General features: G+C 37.4%; 2 protein-coding genes across 2 annotated transcripts; one reads left to right on the plus strand and one right to left on the minus strand.

Annotated features, from left to right (window-relative positions):
- Positions 1–10,250: 10,250 nt before the first annotated feature.
- Positions 10,251–11,528, minus strand: Smp_138480 (hypothetical protein; the record flags this gene model as incomplete). Its single annotated transcript, XM_018799566.1, has 3 exons — positions 10,251–10,606; positions 10,818–10,940; positions 11,387–11,528. The coding sequence occupies 3 exons, from the start codon at positions 11,526–11,528 to the stop codon at positions 10,251–10,253; spliced, it is 621 nt and encodes a 206-aa protein (XP_018651342.1).
- A 7,788-nt stretch (positions 11,529–19,316) lies between these two features.
- Smp_030180 (hypothetical protein) lies at positions 19,317–24,183 on the plus strand (the record flags this gene model as incomplete). Its single annotated transcript, XM_018799567.1, has 2 exons — positions 19,317–19,397; positions 23,882–24,183. Exon 2 carries the CDS (start codon positions 23,896–23,898, stop codon positions 24,181–24,183), a length of 288 nt encoding a protein of 95 aa, XP_018651343.1. The 5' UTR covers positions 19,317–19,397; positions 23,882–23,895.
- Positions 24,184–25,537: the final 1,354 nt, after the last annotated feature.

Consider the following 25,537-nt stretch of genomic DNA (forward strand, 5'->3'; position numbering starts at 1 on the left):
GGCAATTCTTTCCAGTTGTTATTCATCCTTTTCATGTCTGCCTCCTATTCCCGACACAGTGTGTTCTTTATTTTATGAATAGTACCGTAAAAAGCCGTGGGAAAATTGGGTGCTGTTAAAATGGGAACGGAAAAATGAATCAGTGGCATTCGTGTGTCAGAGAATCATTAAGTCATAGTAGTATTATCTTCACTGAATAATTTGTACGTAACTAACAGCCTTAGTTCCCTAGTATATTTATGCCACATTCAATAAACTGGTCAGTTGACTGATATCATTCGGTTGGGGTTTTTAGGAATTGGTCGATTGGAAAAGCATTCGATCATCAACCTTGATCACTTAATGTTTATCAAATCAGTAGAGCTATCATATCAGTGACATCATTTACTAGGTGTACCCTTGCCACTAGAAGACGAATTTCTAGTCAACAACACTAGTTTTTCTATTCAAAAAATGGTTTTAGACAAACTACCATGTGTCGTCGTCATAGGTATGCACTGTTGAATAACAAATTATCACGTGACTGTAATTTTTATTCACCATGTCATACTCAGCTACACCGGACACATGTATTGTGTGCTGAAATTATATCCTAAGTTGTTGAAAACTTAATGATAGTCGTAGTTGTTTCGAAGTAGACCGTCCTTGAGTAATGGAGTAATGTTTGAGGCTAAGCTTAGTTCTGATATTTGTGCTGAAAACTATGTTTTGCTGCCTAAATGACTGTAAACTTCAGTCTCGAAACAATAAATTTTATAGTGGCCGGTACTATCTCAAGCCCATATGGGTTATTATGGCTTCCGGACAGACCAATTTATTCATTGTTCTCGAGTCACAATTATTCGCTTATTAACCTTCGCTGTTTTTATATGAACGTGTGCGTTAATCTCTTATCCTACTCACCATATTTCCGTAACCTATTGTTTTCTGACTATGAATATTGAGTCATGCTTGGTCAAATGGAGTTATCTCAGTCACCTTCTCTACTGAGCGTCATTCCGATGAGCTTCGCACACTCTTCTTCGATTTCCCGCTTCATATTCTGAATCTCTGTCTGGATAAACGAATGCCTGAAGTAAATTCCTCTAACGCAATCCGTAACTCCGCCTGTAGCCCCTCTAATGTTACTGCCTGTCCCGAGCCCGGATAATGAAGGAGGATTGAGGATGTGACCAGCGACCCCATCCCGTAGAAAATTAACTCGCTAAAAAACGCTAGCCAGAAAAATACTATTCGAGCAATTTAAACTGTGTCCTAGAGTCAGTAAGTCTTCATTAAGAAGAGTTATGACGCCTCATTGTGAAAGCCGAGTTCCTTCGGAAGTCACGAGGCCGACGCCCCTTCTGACAACCAGAGCAACAATTTCTATACGTACATGTAACGTCCGTACAATGTGGGAGACCGGGAGAGTCGTCCAAACTGCTGCTGAAATGAGGAAATACAATCTGGAGGTGATTAGGATCAATTAAACACATTGGACGCAGGTTGGACAACAAAGATTACCTTCAGGAGAGCTTCTGTTATACTCCAGCCATGAAGAAGAGAATACCCCACATGCATAAGGCGTTGCACTGATACTATCCAAACAAGCACAAAATGAACTTATTGGATGGGAATCTCATGGACCAAGAATCATCAAAGCCTCCTTCAAAACAAACAAAGAGGGCATTACAATGAACGTCACCCAATGCTATGTGCCTACCAACGACTACAACGAAGTCGTTGAAGATCAATTCTACGATAGGCTGCAGTCAATCTTTGAGAAGTGCCGAACAAAGGACCTGATAATTCTGATGGGAGATTTAAATGCAAAAGTTGGAATAGAAAACACTGGATACCAAGACGTCATGGACTGGGAGAAAGGAACGAAAACGGTGAGAGATTTGCAAACCTATGTGCCTTCAATAAACTGGTCATAGGCGTCACTATATTCCCACATAAAGGCATTCACAAAACCACATGGACTTCACCGGGTCACACTAAGCAGAACCGAATTGACCACATCTGCGTCAACAAAACGTTCAGGAGTAAGATGGAGGATGTGAGAACCAAGAGAGGAGCTGAGATAGCATCAGATCATCACTTGCTCGTCGCCAAGATGAAACTGAAAGTCAAGAAACACTGGACAACGGGGCGGATGACATCACAAAGGTTTAATGCGGCTTTTCTTCAGGATACTGACAAACCCAACGAATTTAATATTGCCGTCAGCAATAAGTTCCAGGTCTTTCATGATCCACACAATGGAGAGGGAACTACTATGGAGAGAAACTGGAAAGGGATCAACGAGGCAATCATTTCAACATGTCAGGAGGTCCCGGGTAACAAGAAGCACCAACACAAAGAATGGATCACTGTTGGTACACTGGGTAAGATTGAAGAAAGAATAAACAAGAAGAGAACAGTCAATACCAGCCGAACAAGAGCAGAAAAAGCCAACGCACAAGCTGAATACACAGAAGTAAACAAGCAAGTGAAGAGGACCATCAGAACCGACAAACGTAAATATGTGGAAGATTTAGCAATGACGGCGGAAAAGGCTGCAACAGAAGGAAACATGAGATAATTGTATGACACAACAAAGAAACTCTCTGGAAATTACCGTAGACCAGAATGGCCAATGAAAAGCAAGGAAGGCAAGGTAATCACGAACATTGAAGAACAGCAAAACAGATGGGTAGAGCGCTTCAAAGAACTCTTGAATCGACCAGCTCCATTGAACACACCCAACATCGAAGCAGCACCTACGGACCTCCGAATCGATGTAGGCCCACCAACAATTGAAGAGATCAGCATGGCCATCAGAAAACTCAAGAGCGGCAAAGCAGCAGGACCAGACAAAATCCTGGCAGATACACTGAAAGCAGATGTAGCAGCAACTGCAAAGATACTCCACATCCTCTTCAGTAAGATTTGGGACGAAGAACAAGTACCAACAGACTGGAAAGAAGGACCTCTGATCAAAATACCAAAGAAAGGCGATCTCAGCAAGTGCGATAACTACAGGGGCATCACTCTTCTCTCAATACCAGGAAAATTCCTCAAAAGGGTATTGTTAAACAGGATGAAGGATTCCGTAGACGCCCAACTTCGAGACCATTAGGCTGGATTCTGTGGGCATCGATCGTGTACAGACAAAATCGTAACTCTACTGATCATTGTGGAGCATACCGGGAAGGATACACTGACCTGAATAGAAGCGTAGTGAGCGAGAACACATGCTGGGACAATCAAATGTATTTGAACACAAAATTACAGAATCTCTTGGTAAAATCTGAGAACCACACAGTAAATACTTCATCCACAAAATGTCAATCAATTGTCTGAAAATTAAGATTTAAATCACTCACAATTTATGCTTGTTATATCCCGACGAGAATTATGAATGGTAAGCTTTGAGAACTATTTAAGACCAATACGATACATACATTTTTAATATATAATTGTCAAGTAGCTAAACTATGCATATTCGTGTTCCTCTTATTATAAGCTTTATTTTGACCCATAGATTATTATTATACGACTTAAAGTTCTTGAGTTATGACCAGTTTATTAATTATAGTTTTCCACATTCACAAACAATTTTGGTTAGGTCTTGTACAAATGTTGTTTTCTATTTTGTGTTGCAGTGTGGTCTATTTGGTTTGTATATAAACCCAGTATGTATGAAATATATGACTCATATTGCACAGACTGAGTCTGGTGTTCTGGACTCTAACAGGCAGGATTAGTCAGGGAGAAGGACCGATAAGGTCCCTAGACTGCTCGTACGGATTTTATGAGTCATTGGTCCGGCCAAAAAGTCACTGTTCTCTGATTGGCGGTATTATTACGTTATATATTAATATGGAACAAGGTCACAAGTTATAACAATACTATGTTTGTCAGGAGAGCTTGTTGAAAATTAATAAGATATTCATTGTCTCACTGACTAGTGTCATCATATAAGACTAAGCAATTTTAAGATTATTTAACTGTAAAAGTAACATGCGATATGGAACATAATACCTTATATCAGTAACGTTCTTTATTACCATCTAATCCATATAGTTTATGAATACTGATAGCCTAAGGGTTTGTAAATGTCTTGTACCTATTTTTCTCCCTTCCTGGTTTAACCAGTAGGGCATGTCTAGTCCCTCAAGACGTAACTTAACCAAGAGCTACTATTTTATGGGTAAACTCAGCAACACAAATATCGGACACGTAACTAGATAACTGAATTCAACCCCCTAGATTGTCAAAAAAAGCATCCCCATCTATACTATGAAGCCACACCCTGATTATTTTATCGCAACACAGCAACACTATTCGCATTTTCATCAGTAGCTAAAAGTAATCCATAAGTTTCGTGGTTGCATGGTGCTTAGGTGCATTTGCGGATTATGATTACGGACAGATGGTTACGGAGACGTTTCATCTCACACTAAGTCTACGGTATAGATAAATGAATACTGTCTTTGAAATCTTAAAATCATGATGCATTAATAAAGGACTTATGAAAAAATTCAGTAGAAATTGCAGGTTTGACCTACATGATGAGAAAAATCTGGAAGGGAATTAACAACATTGCATTACCAAATGAAACGGTAACATGAGGAAGACCTGGATACTAGTTTTTGTGCGAAACTCATTTGTCTAAATTAGTATTCAGACATCAAATCTAATCTTACAACAACCAAGGTGAGGTTAGCTCAGTAAACAAAATAACATCGTTTACCCAAAAAGGGGAAGGGAATTATACATAGAAGTGATCGATGCAACTTGAAAATTTAGATGGCTAGTTATTTAGTGATGTTTCTCATGTTTATAACATGGAAATATTCCCGTTTTTATTCATACATGTTCTTCCTTCTAAAAGTTGTTTACGCGAAACACAAATCGTGCTAACGAACTATAATCTTAAAAGTTTGTTTGATAAACAGGATCAACTGCTTAGTCTCGTTCCTGTTCGCCAACTATGTCCAATCTTAGGACTTAATATTAAAGAAACGTTAGGGTTAAGAATTAAACGGTTAGTAAAAGTTTCTTGATATGCTACTGGGAATATTTCGGTTTACCACTTATCCTACCTATCTTGGCAGTTCATTACTAAACCATTATAGTCAGCTATAATTCCAATAATAACCACTTCCCTATGTTTATTAACATTTAATGGATACAAAGTCAGATTATGTAAATAGGATTTTATCAGAAATACCAAAAAAGATATTTACAACAGCCTTTAGCACATGCCAGTATGGATCAAACGAAGATCGAGAGCTATTGTGGGGAGTAGTGAAACGTCGTGTACTATATTACACCTACATAGCTTATTTTAGTTTCTGGACAAGCCAATTCACCTATAACGTTAGAGTCATATTTTGATCTTGTTAATTATTCGCTTATTGACCTTGACTATTTTTTTATATGAGCGTATGTGTATGCACACCTCGTATCTTATTCATCATATGTCTGTCATTCATTTTTGTCTGAGTATAAATATTGATTAATGCTTGCTTATAGCGAGTTGGCTTACCAACCATCTCCACTGCATGTCATCTATGTTCCGCTCTCATCTGTTTACTTCATCGCTCTGATTCCCTGGCCAGATCAATGAGTGTAGGAAATATATGTATTCTAAATCCATTCTCGTATTTGACTTATTTAATTCCGTTACTCACCAACGCGGATAAAGTCATTTATTACATACGAGGATAGACAGTACGTACGATCAAAAAGGAATCAGATTTAGGCCACTACACTATGAAGTAATGGTTAAATCTAAAACAATTAGTCCCTTTCATAAATTCCAATAATGAAACGAGAAGGGATCATGAAAAAGCTGGAAAAATCTTTCTGTAATGATAATAATCTCACTTCTTTCCCAATCAACCCTGATAAATGTCACTAATTTATCCTCCATTGTATTGTTCGTTCATGAAACGGAGGCACTTTCTCTGGGTTTTAATTTTTCTATTCCTATAGCGCAAATCTCTGAATTGACAATCAATGCCCAATTCGAAAACCTTTATGATCATCTGAGTACTTTAGCCCCTTCATCCTTGAAGAATCGAAGTTGGTTTAAAGCTAAATTAGTGGAGATATCAGGGAAGCGTACTGACTTCTCAACACTTTAAATCATTAAAAGAATTGAGGAACAACGCCGATATTATTATACTTAAACCCGATAAAGGATTTGGTGTTATTATTATGAATAAGTCCGAATACAAAAATAAAATGGAATCCATTCTCAGTGATAAAAGCAAATTTATGGTTGATGTTGACTCAGATGGTTTACGTAACTTAGAAGAGAAAGTAAATTCGGATCCAATGAAATTGTTAAACATGAATGCTACTAACAAGGATAAGTTTAATTTATTAAAACCTATGGGTTCGGTGTATCCTAATTTATATGTATTATCAAAAATTCATAAGCCTAATACGCCGTTACGTCCAATTCTATCAGTGTGTCGGTCACCTACACACAGCCTTGCAAAATGTTTTATAAAAGTACTAAACCCTGTCCGAAATCAATTTTGTAAGTATTCCTTGATTGACTGATTTGAATTAATTAAATACTTATAGAACATGAGAATAAAAACAAGGACAACGTGCTCCTCAGATGTGAAAACTTTATTTACAAATGTACCTATTAGGAAAACCATTTATATTTTATCTGACTATATCTAATTGAATAACCTTCCATTGCCATTTTCTGTTAAAACTCTTAAAGATTTATTATGATTGTGTACTGACAATGTAAAATTCACTTTTGAGGGTGAGCACTTTCGACAAATTGATGGCGTAGCCCTCTAGGACAGTTGCTAGCTGATGTGTTTATGGGGTATTTTGAAAATCTAGTTGAAGACTCAATTCAAAAGATGTGTCTGTATAAACAATACGTTGATGGCATCATAATTATAGGGGATAAATGTGAACCGCTTGTTAGAAGAACTCATGACAAATTAAAAGCATATTTCTCTTACATGCGAAGAGAAGAATAACCAATTTCCTTTCCTAGACATACTGATTAGAAGGAGAGATGATGGTTCCATCCAACGCTCTGTATAAAGAAAGCCGACATGGAAAGGGCAATATCTTAATTTCCACAGTCACTGATCAATTCATTACAAACGTGGATTGATAAAGGGCTTATTCAATAGAATCAATCGTATTTGTACTAAAGATACTATTGAAGTAGGGACGAAGCTCTTAACTGATACGTTAATGAATAATGGTTAATCATTGAAGTTCATAAACCGCTAGAAGGGTTGCAATACGATTAAACTTATGACGCTTCTCACACCCAAACAGCGAGTTTACATTATGTTACCATTTAGAGTCGACTCAAATAGTCTCATGTTGAAACGGAGACTTAAGTTGGCCTACAAAAGGACATTTTATGCAGCCGAACTTGTGATTATTAAAAAGACAAGGTCTATGTTTCACCAAAAACTCAAACAGCACGTAAGCGATTGCGTTACACCCTATTGTGTCTATCAATTTACATGTACGTGCGGAAACACGTACATAGGGGGAAGCAATCGTGATCTGCAATTATGGGTGGCGGAACACATACCCAAATGGCTGCAGAAACAAATGAATTCCAATTGTCGAATAAGATCAAAGGATTGACAGACATCTTACTCCATTTGGTTGAGACTGGTCATACGGTTGACATCAAGTTAGCATTTGTAGTGTTGTACAAAAGCCTTCAAGGACATATACGAAGGTTTATTGAAGCCTCGGCTATACGGAAATTGAAACCCCCTTCATGTGTTCAAAAACAATTTCTTCTTACCCCTAACCTACCCTGGTAACATTGATTTATTATTCAGTTTTTCTAAGTGATAATAGTGGTGAAACTTGGACGGATGGATCCATATATTAGCTCTTGTGTTGGTTTTATCTAATTTCAAGAGTTGTTCAGTAAAAAATTTAACTAAATTTTGAGTGAAACGAAGTAAGTGATATCACCAAGAGAGAAATAGATTCGAAAAGTACATCACATTAAAAGTAGACTTCATCAGTAGGGTGTCCTGTCCCTCCGGTTATCTTCCTAAATAACTCAAACTTGATATCGCCTCCATAAATCTATCATAACTGTATTATATTATCCTGGAATTATTTCTGTAATGAATATAAACTAATTAATGCAGGTTCCCATAATCATCCTTACTGAAGCAAAATTAACAAATAAGAAACAATGAATAAATACATATATACAATTTTCTCAGTCTGAAATATAACTAAAATCAACGAATGTGCGAATTTGTTGCCCAAGAGAATGGTCAAGATGTTTGATGGGTAGAAAAATTCAAATAACAACACAGTTATGATATTTGGTAACTAAAATGCATCCCACTTTTAACTACAGGATCACTTACTTCCATCTAACACAATGCTATTGTCATTAATACATTATTTTTCACTACTGAACTTTTTCATCTTCACCTTTTACTCTACTTAAAAGCATGAGTAGATTTCAGATTCGTTTCACAGATACTTTAAGTTGGAAAAAAGTTGCAGAATGAAATATTCTTTTTACTATGTAGATCTGATCCTTGTTTTTATGGATACAATTCAAACGTAAGTATGAAAACATCAAAGATTACTCGGCAAATCAATTAGCTTGTTCCGATAGTTCTACAGACAAAATTAGGGAGTGCACTTATTATGTGCCCCCAGATACCCTGGTACGGCCAAGGGTAGAAAGAATGAGCTCTCCCTCTCAAAATATTTTTACATGACCACGTGTATACAGCCACTCCGGCGGAAGTCCTACTCGCTGCCTTTTCGTGGCAGGGATGTTGTTTATGAAACTGAGAGGACAAAAAGTGAACGTCCATCGCTTTAACCGGGTCGGTGGATATGGATGATCCACCTAGGGGAGTTGGAAAACTCTGATTTTAAACCAATGGTACACATGTGCTCCAGTATCCTGAAAGAACAAATAGCATATGAGTCTATTGTTAATTACCGGCTACCGTGGGACTGTGTCTCCTAACGTTGCTCCACTGCCTTATGGATAAGACCTTTAAGTCAAATACTCAGGGAGTGGCCCACTAAGAAAACCACCTGCTTCTGCTTTGGTGCCCGGACAGTTTTTCTGTCCTCACACAAATCGAATGATTTATGTGACGCATATATATTTGGTGCCTCCTTGTACAATGTTTATGAGTTAAGATAAATAATAATTTGGAAATAGATTGGTTATTTTATAGGTAAATGCTGAGGTCAAGTGGTTCAGCTAAGGTGAATAACTTAATGATGGAGCAAAAGCGAATGATAAAGACAAACTACAATTCTTCACTGAGTGGGGGTAAGGTAAAAGTTAAAGGGTGGTCAGGTCAAGACAAAAAGCTGGTCTAAAGAGTAATAACTGTTTGTCTACATTATTTGGAAGAAATATGAATATTCTAGGATTTTATAGAGTACTAGAAATCAATAATTTAATACCAATGAAGCCACTCCGAACAGTCCGGCCACATTTGTAGTGTGAAGGTTAAAAACACAGATACTCAGATTTTAGTAGGTAGCGTTGTGAAATCATTATGTTCAAATTAATAATCCTAGTTTTTATTTACCTGGCACTTTGAATAATCATTTATTACTCGATGTTTCACTAATTGAATGGCTGTAATGCTTTGACGTCCTCTACTTTAAATGTTGACATCTCACTGAACAGTATTATAAAAAATAGACTGCAGTGAGAAATATTCACCGACTACTAAACAACCAAATGTTACCAGTAGTGTGAATAACGTCCAGTGACAGGTTTGGCTCAGGATTTCCGCAAACTTTTAGAGATTCCGTCTGTCACTCGAGTTGGTACAATACGTAGTATCGATAAACTTCAAGCAATCAACAGCTCTGGATCTTACGCTTAAACTAAGCGAAGGTTGGACCATTCTTGTAACACTATCTTTTACCAACACATGGTGGATTACTAAATCCACTAATAAATATAAACCCAACAGAATAAATGTAAACGACAACTCACGAACAATGGGTCGATTGTGAGGAAATAAGCAAACAAATATAACGGGTTATGTGAGTTTAAGCGAAGTCTGATGCACTCCTTTCTTATATAACAAAAAACCAATTGTCGTTCATTTCCAAAATAATGCGACATACATGTGGGTCGTTAAAATAAATATTTCAGAAAAACAAAAAATACGTCGAGATTTTATTGACAGAAAACATAATTTATTAATTGTTTAAACACAGGTTCTCATTTTCATTACGAAAAATATATGACTAAAATATCAATCTTCATCATCGGTTAGTATTTCATTCCTATGCAATTGCTGACTGTCTCTCCGAGAGACATAAGATTGTCTTCGGTTTATGGAACATGGTTCTGGAGTCCATGGATTATGTCCCCTATATTCTGAATGGCTGTTTTTCACAGCGTTATGGTTTCCAAGTGGAGTATGGATACCATAGTGAGAATATTTTTGGTCTGAAAAACTAGATCCATGATGGTATGGAGAAGATGCAGCCCATGGGGAACCCGGCATGCAATGTCGAGGAGCCTTTGGAACTCCCTTGTAATAGTGTCCAATAGGTATTTGGGAAGTATATTTAGGTTCCCGAGATGAGTACTTAAAATTACTCTGTACTATTTTGAACAGAAAGTTAACACAAACGAATAAAAGAAACCGAAAAAATGTTTCTGGGTATTTGTTTAGTATGTCAAAACTACCGGAAAAGGGTAGGTATTGTTTAAAGAGTGTTAAAGAATCAACATTTGCCAAACTAAAAGAGGGTAGGCGCATACTGTACACAAATAGAAGGCTGCCAACAAAGCGAAAAAACAATGTAGTGATAACCTTTGTTCGAGGATAATTCTTCACCAGTCTGTCCGGTATCTGCAGCCAGTATAGGATTACAAGGGAGCATAATGCGACAATAAGAACGTATCCAAATACGAATTCCCATTTTGAAACCACAACCTGTACGACAGCAGAGCGTAAGTAATCAATGAAGATAAATGTTAAGCCCAAAGTGCCACTAAAAAGAAAGATGACACTTTGTAAGACAGCTCCTGCTCGGCGCATCGGCATCATTTTTATCAGGACAATAAGGACTAACATAATACTGGAAAGTAACACGATACTCATACCAGATATATAATAGAAAAGAATTGAATTAGCCAGTGTTTCTGAACAGATTAGCATTAGGAGCCCGATAACAGATAGGACCAATCGACTCCTGTCAAACTCAAAGTTGGAATAAATTTCCAAATATCCTGAATCCATATAATCTGGCTTTATATCAAATATCATAAAACAGGTTTTAGGAATAGACGGGAGTGTGAAAAAGACTCTGGAGTTGTTTGAAAATATAATTTTGCTATTCTTGTCCTGTAATTCATTTGAAACTGAAACATCTGACAAACCACTGTCATCTCCATCGAGTTTTAATGATTTTGCTTCTGGTTGTTCAGTCCAATCAGTGTGAACTTTGTAGGAAGGCTCTAGTGAGCCCAAATTTAATGTGGTTTTGTATCCAATATTTATAATGATATCACCGAAAATCATATAAGGCCAGTCTCGATACACAACAATCTCTGGACATATCACAAATGATTTTTGGTTAAAGGTAGAAATTTTCAGATGATTTTGCAAATTATAAGCTTTGGGTGGTGGTTGTACTGAATTTACGAATTCGAGCAATAAAAAGAAGACATATATAAATATCAAGTGCATACGTTACGAATACTATCTTGCACATGTAACCTCAAATTCAACTGGAGCGGGTATTTCTTCATTACTCAATTCACTTACGATAGTAGACTCAGATATTTTTTGTAAATAGAAGAAGGAATTTATGCGTCAGAGTTTTTCTAGTGCGTTTCCATATTGCTTCACTCTTCATTCGTTAATCCTCACATTGCGTAAAAACGAAAGTAAAATTTCTTGGATTCATATTTGTGTACTAAATGGTAAAAATGATTGTGGACGGAATAGAAGAAGCTTCCGCTTAACGGGCTTCCGTGTCTAATAGTAGTGGATCACCAATATCTCTAGGCAGGAGCCTAGGTATAACAACGATAATAGAGGAAAAAACTAAATTGTTAAATCATAACAAGATGATATCCATAGTCCTTTAGAATAGGTCAAGTTGCATCTTAAAGGACTCCTAGGAAGTCGCTTGGAATAGCTCGGTCGGCAGCGAATTCCAGCTTTTGACAACTCTTTAGGAGTAGAAGTTGTGTCTACAGTCCGTTCTGCTATGTCGGATCTCCAGTTTCTTTGTGTTACCTTTAAGGTTTGTATTGGGACTCAGTTTAAGTAGTGTTAAGGGAATATCTAGAAGTGTTAAGGATACTGTAAGCCATAAGAAGGTCACCTTTAAGACGCCTGTACTCTAATGAGTAAACGTTTAGCGATTGAAGGGGCTCTTCATAAGGCTTGAATTTGAGCCCCTGAGATGATTTCGTGGCTCGCCATTGGATACGTTCCAGAGTGTCCTTATCTTTTGGAGTGGAGGAGGAAATACCATGTTTCTGTACTCTAAATGGGGACGAATGAAACTGTTAAAGATCATGTGGAAAGTCCTTCCATCAAACTGGCCAAAAATGAGCTTCAATGTTACCAGTGCAAGGTTTGTTCAAAAGGCATTTTGGTAGGAGTTGACATAAAACTTAATATCATAGGGTACCGAACACTCCCATATATTTTTCAACTTGGGACACTTCTGAAGGAGAGTTGCCTAGGTTGTAGTTGTATTCTGCAACATGTCTAAAATTGAGTACTTTACACTTTGAATTGTTCAAGGTAATTCCGTTGTCATCTGCCCAACTATGAAGTCGAGTCGGATCCTCCTGAAGTACCAGTACATACTCTTGGTTACGTACTTCTATCTACAGTTTGACATCATCAGCGAAAGGTAACAAATCTGACGATACAATTTGTGGAAGATCGTTTATATAAATCAAGAAGAGAAGAAGTTCTGGTAATGAGCCCTGGGGGACCATACTGGGACATTCCATAACCTGAGAGAAAGTAAGGTTCACCCTAACCTTAAAATGTCGATTTTTTAGATATGAAGTGAGCCAATCAACTAAAGGAAATCTGATACCTGATAATTTGAGCTTATTGATAAGATATATATGGTTGACCCTACCAAAAGCTTCTGAGAAATCAAGGTAAATGATGTCAACCTTCCCCTTGTGATCAAGGTCCATCTGTCCACTGCCGTCAGCAGGCTGGTTATATAAGAATGAGCCTTCCTGAAGCCATGCTGTTGAGGTGAGACGTTTAGGGATAATAAATAGTCTTCATGCCATCGCATATCAGGGACTTGTAGATGGCGTCGAGTCGCGTTGACTATGATCACCACAACAACGAGATTATGCGCCAGATAACGATTTAGATCCCACGATAGGCCGAAAACCAGAAGGCTGTTTTTGGTCCAGATAAGGTATGTTTATTGGCGATCTTGTGGTATCGAAACGATACCAAGAAGTGCCAAAAAATACAGGCAAAATGAGAGAGCGTAAGGGAGTTCGAACCAACAAGATGGACAACGGAACGAAAAGTGCTTTTAATACAGTCAATCAAAACGAGTACGGTAAAGAAATCACTGGTACAGGTGGTTGTAATAATAATTGTTTCCATTACACCAATCGCTTTCTCGTCGTGAAAAGTAGGTCACTTCAGACTCCATAACTTTTGAGGGTAAAGAGAGAAGATCCATCGGTCGGTTGCTTGAAGTTTCTCTGTATCAACCTCTTCTGAAAATTGCTGTGTTTCGAGCCACCTTCCAAATTTCCGGTAGTTTGTCTCGACTTGGTCAATGTGAGAACATTATTATCAATAATAATATTATTATTATTATTGTTATTATTATTAACGCCAAGTGTCGTCGCCAGGATTGAAGCTGCTTCCATCAGTATAGCAGAATGAACCAGATCCGGGCCAGGAGAGGTGTATGTTCTTAGATGCTGCAGTTTCCGGAACACCAAGTCAGGTTCACTTCGGAAAGTCCTGCGCAGTTGCAGATGAAGCTTTCATCAGTGTAGTTGATGTGGGTAGGTTGAATTGTCCGAAAGTATAGTACAGCTAGAGGGTTGGCGGTATCACCGTCGTTATTGGTCAGGCCCTTAGGGCCTAAAAGATGGGAAACTCCAGTTTTGGCTCGTCAAAGAGAGGCGGTATAACGGAATAAGCTTCCCCGGTCGGAGACAAATTTATCGATAAGCTTGATCTAATACTGAAGCCCGTCTTCTTTTATTGCCTTTGTGCATATGTTTCTTACATGTTTGTATTGCCTGTACGCGCCGTCGTTATCAGTTCGCTTGTATTCTGCGCAACAATGCCTTTTGCGGCTTAGAAAACGAAGAGTTAGGTTATTGATGATTGTAGGTTGCTTGTAGTTTTCGGGACCATTTGAGGAACTGACTGCTTTGTATTACATAAGAGCGTGTGCAGTAAGAAACCCCAACGAGCATTCACATCAAATTGCCGGTGAACATCCCAATCCACCTGTTGTATATAGTCCTGTAAAGCTGACACACTCAACCGTTTGAAATTCCGGAGTTTGTCGTTGGTTAGGTTTTGCTGACAAAACTGAAAGCTGTAACGGCGTGATCGCTTTTTCCTAGGGGATCCATGGTTGAGAGGTTGCCGACTAGTAATTTTTCATTTGAAAATACCCAGTCTAAGCGCGATGGTATCTGACTGTTTCTCCAACGAGTTGCCGACTTCACATTTACTAATAATCCCAGTTCTTCAATGAGGTTAAAGAACCTAGCCACCATTGAAATTTAATCTCCAGTATACACACGCTCCGCGAAATTGACTCTAGGAAGATTGAAGTCCCCTAGAATCAGGATATGGGTGAATTCGAGACGCGTAGAGCGGGATAATCCTTGCGGCATACTGAGGACAGAAGGCCTACGGTCTGTGTTATTCCTTTTCTATTACGCTTCTGTGTCTGGTCTTCTCTTTAATGCGTTAGTTGAAGGTGCGGACACCACTGCTTTGGATAAGAGGTTCCAAAATGAATGATTCGTTGTGAATTCTGCTTGCCATGGCTATTTTGTTCGTTCTTGGCTTCTCTACTCGCCTGCTATGTCCTCTGAGATGTCCTGACCTAGTGGGAAGAAAGAAAGGGGATATATTCGGTCAAAATAACTATTTAATATTCTACACACCAAAGAGAGATCACCTCTTAATCTGCAATAGAATAGAGTAAAGAAGTCTGACTTTTCAAACAGCTCTTTGTATGGTAAACCCCGGAGTTCTGGAATTGCATGGGTAGCTGCCCTCAGTACTTTTCTCAGGATATCTGAGTCACCTTTTAAACAGAGGCTTTCAGAATTAACGCAGTTCTCAAGCTTAGTTCTCATTAAGATTATTCATACCGTAGTGAATATGGTAGTATTTAACTTGGTGGGTGTCCAACCTAAAGCCCAGAGGGTTCTAAACCCCTTGGCTGAGACCTCCCAGCAATGGGCTGTGGTCTTAAGATCATGACTCACCGTCGCCCCAAGATCCTTGTGAGACCGGACCACAGGTACAGGCACTTCTCTTATGTTGTACTTCTTTATCTTTGTATCCCCCAAATGAATGTAGACAGACTTTTTCGCGTTGAAAGGCGTCAGTTATTCTTTAGACCAGCTAATCACAATATTTACGTCTACCTGAAGTGCTCATGCATTTTCCTCTCCTGTTATTCCTCGCGATATTCTTACATTATCAGAGTATGATAGCATTGGGAACTCAACTATACTTGGGAGTTCGTTCACATATATTATAAAAAAGACCTAGGACAGAATCTTGAGGTAATTCACTGAGCATTGGTCTCCAGGAAGAGCATTTCGAATTTATCCTCACTTTCTGTCTACCACCTACTAGGAAATTCTCAAGTCATTTTAGGAGAGGTCCACCAATGCCTAGATTTTCTAGCTTCAAGAGCAGTCTATTTGTTGGCACTTTGTCAAATGCTTTGCTGAGGTCTATGTAGACAACATACATTGATTTTCAATTTTCTAGGGCCTCTATCCGTTTCTCTCTTGTCATGGGGAAATTTGTTGTGCAAGATAAACCTTTTCTGAAACCATGTTGTTCGCTGTTTACCACGTTGTTGGTTTCCACAAACGTAAGTATGTTATTTTTGAATATTCTTTCGAGTATTTTAACTACGGCACTGGCCAGGTTGACAAGTCTGTAGTTTAAAGTAAGTTTTCTTGGTCTTGTTTTATGTATTGTAGTGACGATTGTTTCCTTCCAGTTCGTAGGTAACACATCTTTGCCAAGTGAAATATTGAATATCATAGGGGGACTGCAATATATTGTGCTATTTTTCCTAGGGTTTCGAGGTGTAGCTCATCCGTTCCTTTTGACTTTTCCATGTTTAAGGTGCTAAGAGCCTTAAGTATATCGTGTCTATCAAAGTCCACGGTGAGCAGACGGTTTGTTGACTTTGTATTTGGGCTCAGTTCTTCGTCTAGAAGAGGCTTCTGAGTGAAAACTGCCCCAAAATCCTTTGCCGTAGCCTTTGCTTTTTCTCGATCGTTTCGTCTATCATTCGAGATAAACTTCTATCCGTAGTTAGGTTGGGAATTCAATGCTGAATTATTGTTTTGTAATTTATATACGAGAATAGTCTCTTAGGTTTTTTGAGTGCAGATTGTGCCAACTGCTCTTCATATTTCATCTGAGCTTCCGTATTTTATTTACACATTTATTTTCTTACCGACCTGTAGCATTCCATTGTACTTGCTGTGACAAGACTTCTCCTTTTGTCTTAGTTGACATCAAAAACCCGGTCTATCCAGAGATGGCCGTGCTGCTATAAGGCTTTTACCGCAATTACACCAAGACTTAAGTTTGCTTAGGAAGAAGTCGTCTACTAAACATTCTGAACTGCGGTATGCTAAAACTAATTCGATATTTTGTGTGTACATTTCAGTCTGCAACGAACCAGTTCACATGTCCCTGAATCGTGTGCCACTGTCTCTACAACTCGTATGGTTAAGGTCCTTTTCGTGTACAGGATAACTCTACCCCCTCTATGGCTTAGTCTATCAGCCCCATGGATTTAAAACTAATCAATTGGATTTCATTATCAAACACTTCTGACGTTTACTATGTTTCTGAGACAGCGATGACAGCAGGGCTTTCTATATCCATTAATGCCTTGAGCTCCGCCATTTTATTTTGTAGGCTAAGAGCATTTGTGCAGCACACCTTTAATTCTGTGGAGAACTTTCCCTTACCAACTAGATTTGTATGAGAATCGTTTCGCTCCGAATTACTGCGATCTGAAATCTCCCAAGTACGAGGTTTTTTTCCGTTTTGTCTGAGCTCATTTATTACTATCTCTGCCGATCATCTCTGAATACAGACAACCAGGCTGAGATCCTCACGGATTCAATTATTTTGTGTGGGTTTCGGAGTTTAAGGTTTCTTTCTTCAGCAGAAACAAATGCAACCTTTAAGAAACTGCTTTTCTGAGTATTTTGAGAATTCATTTTTCGTCCTAGTCTATGAAGCTTATAGATGCTAACTTCTGAAACTGTTTCTGAGAGTAGTTTGCTTATGAGGAACTCAATGAGGCTGAGGTCGTCCTCAGATCTAGCCTTTGTTTCTCCTTCGGAAGATTCCTTTTAACTTATACAAAATGACTGACCTGTCAGCGAGGCCTGTCTTAACACGCTGTAGAGTTTTATCTTCTGAAATCTCTTCCCTACAATCCAATTCGGCGTCAAACTCAGATGTCTCACTCCGTTTCTTTAATTTTCTTTTTCTGGGTGCGACTGTAGACCGGTCATTTATCTTATATCTCTTGATCAAATCATCTACACTGTTCAGAATTTGATCCCCCATAGTCTGTTTTGCGTTGATATGTAACGGTGAACTAAAACCGTAGGTTCACATATCTTAGTGCGGTCTATAATTTATTTTTTCTCAGCTTGCTCGTTCTTTTTCCTTGTAACAGTGTCTATATCTGTATGCTTGTTATCTGATTCTGTAATGGGGTCCACCTTGATGATCCCATTCAAATCAAAAGTTGGGCTCATGATAACGTCTCGCTATTTCCTCGAAAGTAGAATTCTGCTCACCTACTACTACCTGTTAATCTGGGGGCAATTTTCTAGTTATGTTCAGCAGCTCAAACGCCTCAAGAATAAGCAGAGATTTCGTAGAACAACATGCTTTGCACAGCCAAAGCAATGGTGGTTTGCAGCACCTTTTATACTAAGCCAGTATGGGTCCGGTGCATACACTGTGGTACTACTTATTGTAATTGTCACATTGTATTTCACCATCGGTCGAGAAAAAACATACAGGTCTATCATAGCGATGTTTTACTTGCTCTAAAAATTGTTTTGTGATCTCCCAAGAAGAACAACAACGATAATTGGTTTCTAAAATAAGTGCCTTTTAAAGTTTTATAGATGATATACACTGAGCAGCAAGACAAAGAGGTCTGTGTATTATTGCACCAAACAACATTTTACAAAATCCAACTTCAGTAAATACAATAAAACCTTAGCACGTTTGGACACAAACAATTCTAAAAGATATACTCAACGAGAAAAATATACCAGTGATTTTTTTGTATCTAGAAAATAGCGATACTCCAGGAGATTACTTTTACTGAAATAAATTCAATTAAAGCAGAAACAGTAGAATTGATGCGTAATAAAACGATCAATACTATAAAATATACCCAGAGGTAAACTACCTGTCTTCTATCTTGAGGTTTAGGGTTGTGTTTTTGGCAGTAAATACCCCCCAGAACAAATAGTTCTGTTAAAATCATTAATTTTATTAGACACACACTGTCTGAATGCGCTCAATGTCGCATCTGCACCAAATCACAAGTGGGTACGTCATGCTAAACATGCCTTTCAGCCGTTAGCCGGCTTAGATCAAACGCTTCTAGATATACCGATAGCCTTACAAATACATCTTTGAACCTCTTCGCTCCTGACTTCCAACTTGATTTGGTTGTCATACTTCGGTTATAAAGATGCTACATGAAGAGGCATCGTCAAACTCCGAATACCTGAGACATCTTTAATGATTATCCTTCTTAAAATTTATTAAACGTATAATATCTATCACTTCCGAGCAGCTTTCTGTCTGTTTAGTGAGCAAGTTATGCGTGAAAGTGGACAATAATTGGTGTGGATTCCATTTTAGCAATCCAAAGCTATCTCCTGTCTCCAGTGAACACACTAATGTTGCGCACTAGCAGTCAAATAAAATATATATGAAATACAGTTAGAAATTGAAATAAAATCCTTTGAAAGTAAGTATACACTCAACAAATGAACGAAAAAAACTATCTGTTGCGTACATATTGTACATTGGTGGAATATTGCATCCTGTTTAACCTTGTAGTGCACTGAACAAAATTAAGTAAACAGGTGAATGATATTATTTCAGTAAGTGAGTATTAAAGAACTTTGGCAAATCCTTTTGATGTTTCGAAATAACTGACCACGTAGACTCATAAAAACTAATTTGATATTCTTATTGCCATTTGCTGTGAGAGGAACATTTCTATCTACTTTTTCATACATATGTATCAAAAGCGTTCCAGTTCATTTTAATAATTCTAGTCGGAATAAACTTATTTCAAAACAGTTACGCGGCTGACGATGTGCTTTTGGGGTTGATATGTACCTTAAATTTATTGAACCATGCGACTGTGGGATGTAAGGTACAGTTCGTTTATCTTAATGAGACCTGTTTTGGACTATGACTTCGAGATCGTGGTTCATAAATACTCTTAGCTGGCTATGGTCGTTAAACCAATAAAATCCCTTCAACTGCGATGCCATATAAATTAGTATACATCACTGTATTAGAGTTTTTTGTCAGTGGTCATCGACCAGCTAACTAATGGAGAGATCTAAAATTACATGTTACCTGTCGTAATGGTACTTATGTTTCTCTATTTAAAGCTCTGCAGCCGAAGATTTTCATTGGAACTGTTACTATCTTCCAGTTCAAAATCTCCCTTTCAAAAATTATTAGATTGTAGTTCAGTTCTTCCATACATACACTCTGGTATCTATTACGTCCCACTGCCAAAAGTGTGTTAACAATATTATTTGAGGTGTTCACGTTTCGCTTCCGCTTATGATGTTTGGAACTCGGTCTTCTGTGGTCATTTAGTTTTTAATGTAACCCTATGCTGGTGGTTTACTTGTGCGTTAATATGAAATGTAACAACTTAGTAAAACTTCAGATTAACTTTTTTATGGTGTTTCATGTCCGTTTAATCTCAGTACAATATTGGGTAAATAACGTAGTTATCATAAGATTCTTTTTTTTCTCACAGCCAGCCTATAGAATAATTTAGAGAAATACAGTAGAGTATGTAAATCTCAGTTACAGTAAATTAACGAATTCGTCGAAGCAAAATTATATACGCCCTTAAACAAAATGCTCTTTTAAACAGCTGTAGCTCCATTTCTCTATTTTCAAACCAAGCGGCTTCATTACATAATGCAATCAAAGGTCCTTACATGATTTCACTTCAGTTGTATCTGAATCAACAACTGAAAAACATTCGCGTCACTAAATAGAGATTCTCAATGTAGATCCTTAAGTTACAGTATCCAAATCGAGGTTTATCACACCCATAACCAAGCGTGTATACTGTCCGTTCAGTACAATGTAAATGCCGAAAACCCACTTCTTTTAAGGCATGTATAGTCTTATCAATTGGGGTTTGGTCTTTTACTGAATGTTTCTGTTACCAAAACAAAGGCAAATTAAATATGTTATTGACAAGCTGCTTGGTTAAATGGTTAAAATTAAATAACTAAGTAATACTTCCATATCAATCAATGAGTTACAACGTAGAACCTGGTACGTATGTACATCGGTTCAAGGTTCTTTTTATTTATTTATTTATTTAAACACATAAATATTGGTACAAGGAAGCACCAGATAAATATGCGCCTCACAAATCTCATTCGATTTGTGTGAGGGCTGTGATACTGCCCAGGTGCCCAGACTGAAGCAGGTGGTTTTCTTAAGGGGCCACACCCGGAGCCTTTGACCTAAAGGTCCAACCCACAAGGCAGTGGAGCATCGTAAGGAGATGCAGTCCCATGGTAGCCGGTGACCAACAGTTGGTTCATACGCCATTCGATCCTTCAGGATACTGGAGTCCATGTGCACCATTGGTTTGAAATCAGGGTTTTCCAACTCCCCTAGGTGGATCCTCCACATCCACCAACCCAGTTAAAGCGCCGGACATTCGCTTTTCGTCCTCTCACTTTTGTGAACAACACCGGTGCCACGAGAAGGCAGTGAGTAGGACTTCCCTGGCAGAGGCTATATATTCGCGTGGCCATATGAGAGCATTTCGAGAGGGAGAGCAGACTCTCCCCACTCTCGGCCGTACCAGGGCATATGGGGGCGGTTCAAGGTTCGGCGACATGTGTTTGGAAACAGTGACGATAGTTAATTTTAGTGTTACAACCTTGAAACACCGACTTCGGTGTCTTGGTTACGTACCACTAATCAGTCAGTGTATGACTATGGCGCAACACTGTGGCTTGAGATGTTATCAGAAATGTCTCAGCATAGGAGCTAGTGAAGACCCTGCTGTAACATTCTTTTACTTTCTTCATAAGAGTGAGAGTAACTTGAACTGAAATTCCTTCTGGTTGTATTTTTCTCGAGTGAATTGTTTATCCCATTATACTTAATTTTTATTTCACTTATACACCAATTTTTGTCCATTGTTTTTTTAGTACACCTTTCTCTGTCTCTTCACATTTTCATTGTGTGGCGTATATATATATTTGTACCCCTTTGTACCAATGTTTGTCTTTAGATAAATAAATAATATCGGTTGACATGTTCTCTGACGAAATCCTGAATTTTGATGAAAGTGCAGACATATCTTACACTTTCATAATTTAAGGCTGTGCTGTAGTGTTTATTTTGCCATATGATCTTATTTTATGTACACCGAAACCATCCATTCACTCATACGTTTTCATTCACTTAGTTCTCTTAACTTATGTGAACTCTTCAAATCCTGTTTAATTATTGCGTAACCTATATTATCAATCTTTAATTTCAGTAATATGTAAACCTTTCATAACCTCTAATATTACCACATAATCTATCTTATCTGTCTACGAGCCTCATTTGATTAATGCATCACCCACTATCTATGCTGTAATGTTCGTGTCTGTCGACACTTTATTTGAAAATGAGTAACTGGTTAATAGTTTTCCGGATTGGCACTGGTCATAAAGGGTGGGTGGTTGATAAAATATTGCCATTGATACGAAAAGTTTATTTGGCATTTGTCTTTATGATTTAGTAAGCTAAGTTTAAGCACTTAGGAGGACGAGTTTATGTACTGCTAGGCTCCGTGCTGCTTATTAGCTTTTAAATGTTTTCGCTAAAGATAGTTGATGCAAAATTACAGACAAGTGTCCTATCGTCAATCTCTTCTACGCATTATTGTTATGCAGTGATCATTCATGTTAATGTTGGATATACAGCTTTCACAAAAGTTTGTCTTTGAGGCTGTTATCGTGCATTAGCTAATGTCTACTGCATATTCCATATGCCAGTTCATCATCTGACTGCTTAAATCAGGAATATATCAAGTCTAACTCACTGTACTAACATACAACATCAGTACATAAAACCACCGGATAGTAATTTAAATAATATAACCCGCTAAACGTTAATAGTCGAGTAACAGTTGTAGGTACCATGGCTTAGAACAAATTGTCGCAACGCAGACGCGTTCATGAAGATATATTAGTTTGTCTCTTATCTCTATGTTTCTATTCATTTTGTTATTTTTCGTTAATCTTTTCCTTCTGTGAAATTAGATGTGGAGCTGTAAACTGATGCATTATTATGTGATGTTTATATATCTTGTCTTTTAAACTTCAGCAACTCTGTTAGTGTTCATTATTTCCCAAATTTCCTACACTTATCTAATGCTTCATTATTGTTTAGAATTTACACTTAATCTGAAAGTCTAAATATAGTTCATCATTTTTTAGTTTAATGCCTTGTTTATTTTTATAATGAAAAGTCTTAGAATTTTCATTGTATCTGTTGTAGTTGGCGTATTTCATGTTCTTATAGAAAAACTGCGAAAACTGATTAAAATCAAGAATATCGGTACAGAGATTTATATATCTCATTGTAAATGATTTTGAACCGTACCGGTTAAGAATAGAGACAATTAATTCCTAGCACTTTAAATAAGTATAATCGATCAGTCGGCGGCTAATTTATATTAAAATTTAAATTTCATTTCAGTCTTGCGTCATATTCCATATATTTTTTGAGTGCCCTACCTATTTTCCTCTACGCTTTCTTTGCCGTTTAATTCCTCTACACAATTCCACATTTTATCCACGCGATTGGGTTATAATTATTACCTCAGCCATCCAGACAATATTTATCCAACTATGCATCACATTTTGCGTGATTTATTCTATTACATTGATTACAACTTGATATCTTACAACGGTTTGTCTGCCCCTTTTCCTAAATTACCTGTTAAATTTACAAATGACATGAACCAGATGTATTTACACCTTAACTGATACGAATGTCCACATTTTTAACATTGTTTAATTTAATAATCCATATTTACTTAATTTTACCCACTGTAACACAAAGATTATAGGTGTATAAAGCTGTAGAACCTAATGACAAGGTTACTGAAAACTGTTTTTAAACAGTGCATAGGGATCTTGAAATTCTTAATTTGTGGCAAGTGTATGGCTTTTCATCACCTATCAAAAGAGTAATTCTTATCCTCATAACCTGTTTTAAAACAAGTTTTTTTTACGGAATCTTTCTCTTAAGATCTAGCGATCATATGATTTTACCATCTGTAATACATTAATCTTCCGTTTATTTTCTTTCAGATCATAGCAATTAAATGAGACTTGATATTGAATTTTCCGGTGGGGCTGAACTTTTGTTCAACAAGCAAAAAGAATATCAAGTTGACTTACCACCAACAGTGGTTCGACTAGGTGATTTGCTTGTTTGGTTGGAGAAAAATCTTTTACAAGAACGTCCTGAACTTTTCTTACAAGGGAAAAGCGTTCGACCCGGAATTCTCATTTTAATCAATGATGTAGATTACAGTTTATTGGGTGAGAATGATTACATTTTGAAGGAAATGGACAAAGTTATATTTATATCTTCATTGCATGGTGGTTGAGGTTATACACAAGAACACTCTTGACATATATGTAATATTTTTTTATTATTTGTAAAAATGATCAGGGTTATGATAAATTCTTGTGATGAAAGTCATTTGTCTTTTTTCTTTTCTGGCATTATCTTCCACAGGTCAGAAATAGTGTAGTTTTCTGGTAAACGTTCGACAGCAAGGCCAAGGTCTTCGTTGTACACTGGCTCCCTGTCTCTTAGCTTGGTTCCATCCGCTAGATAGACCTTTGTAAAATGTAAACAATAGCGGGGTTTTAGTGTTAAAATTTTGTCGTGTGGAATAAATTTGTGAGCATTTATTTGTTTATCTCTGTTAGCTTCAAGTACCTGTATTAGGTAACAGCGGCAAATGATACTGCTGCGGTAGAAAAACGAATATTTTTGTAAGGGATATAGCTACTGAAATGATAATCATCTTGATGAAATAGAATCTCAATGGTCTAAATGTCAGTTCCAACTTGCTCATTAGTCCAATATCAAACTACCTTTAATTGAAACAATTCCTTAATGTAATGGGTCTTTGCCATACGTGTTTACGACCCATTGTGCGAATTTGTGTGTTATTACTGAATTTTGTCTGATTTTGATCGTAAAATTGCGTACGAGACATGAGATTATAGGAAGTTCTTGTGTATCCGAATAACTAGATTTGGAGGATTGGACATTACTAATACACGAACCTGTTTTTACTCCCATGTTATTGAAGTGGGTATACAAATAATCCTAATGGCCGTTGGACAGGGATGGTTGGTGGATATGTTATGGTTAGTACGATAACTTCATGGTACTACTTATACAGCAGTCTTAACACAGTTACGGGAAATAGACTTGGGGAATAAATATTCTGCTTATCAGTCTTTAGGATGTTTAAGTCTTAAAATGTACGAGCTATATATTTTGCAAACCAATATTTACTGGAAAAAAAATCACTTAATGGAACTTAATATATTTAACGACTTACTGAGAGAATATCACAGTGATCTTCAGTAGTTCGACCTCTAGATTCATCTATGTCTTCATTTATTTTCTTCATCTATGGTTAAGAAAACAATAAAGTTCCACAAAAAAAATCCATGGATAGAATATTAGCCAATGGAAATGTTTTGTAAAGAGGAATTGAATGAATCGAATATTCTAATGTGAAGATGCCAATGGAATACAATCATGTTCCAGATACAGCTAAGATAGATGCGAAAAAGTCAATCAACATAATAAGAGATCGAGGAGCTTCCTTTACAGAGGCGGCACATCAAATTGTGGTTACATTGTCAACCAGTTTGTCGTATGCAATGTCAGCTCGATTTCCAGCTGTTAATCTAAATAAACAGATCATTTAGCGCATA

This window comes from Schistosoma mansoni, chromosome 3 (assembly GCF_000237925.1).
Source record: "Schistosoma mansoni strain Puerto Rico chromosome 3, complete genome".
Taxonomy (NCBI): Eukaryota; Metazoa; Platyhelminthes; class Trematoda; order Strigeidida; family Schistosomatidae; genus Schistosoma; species Schistosoma mansoni.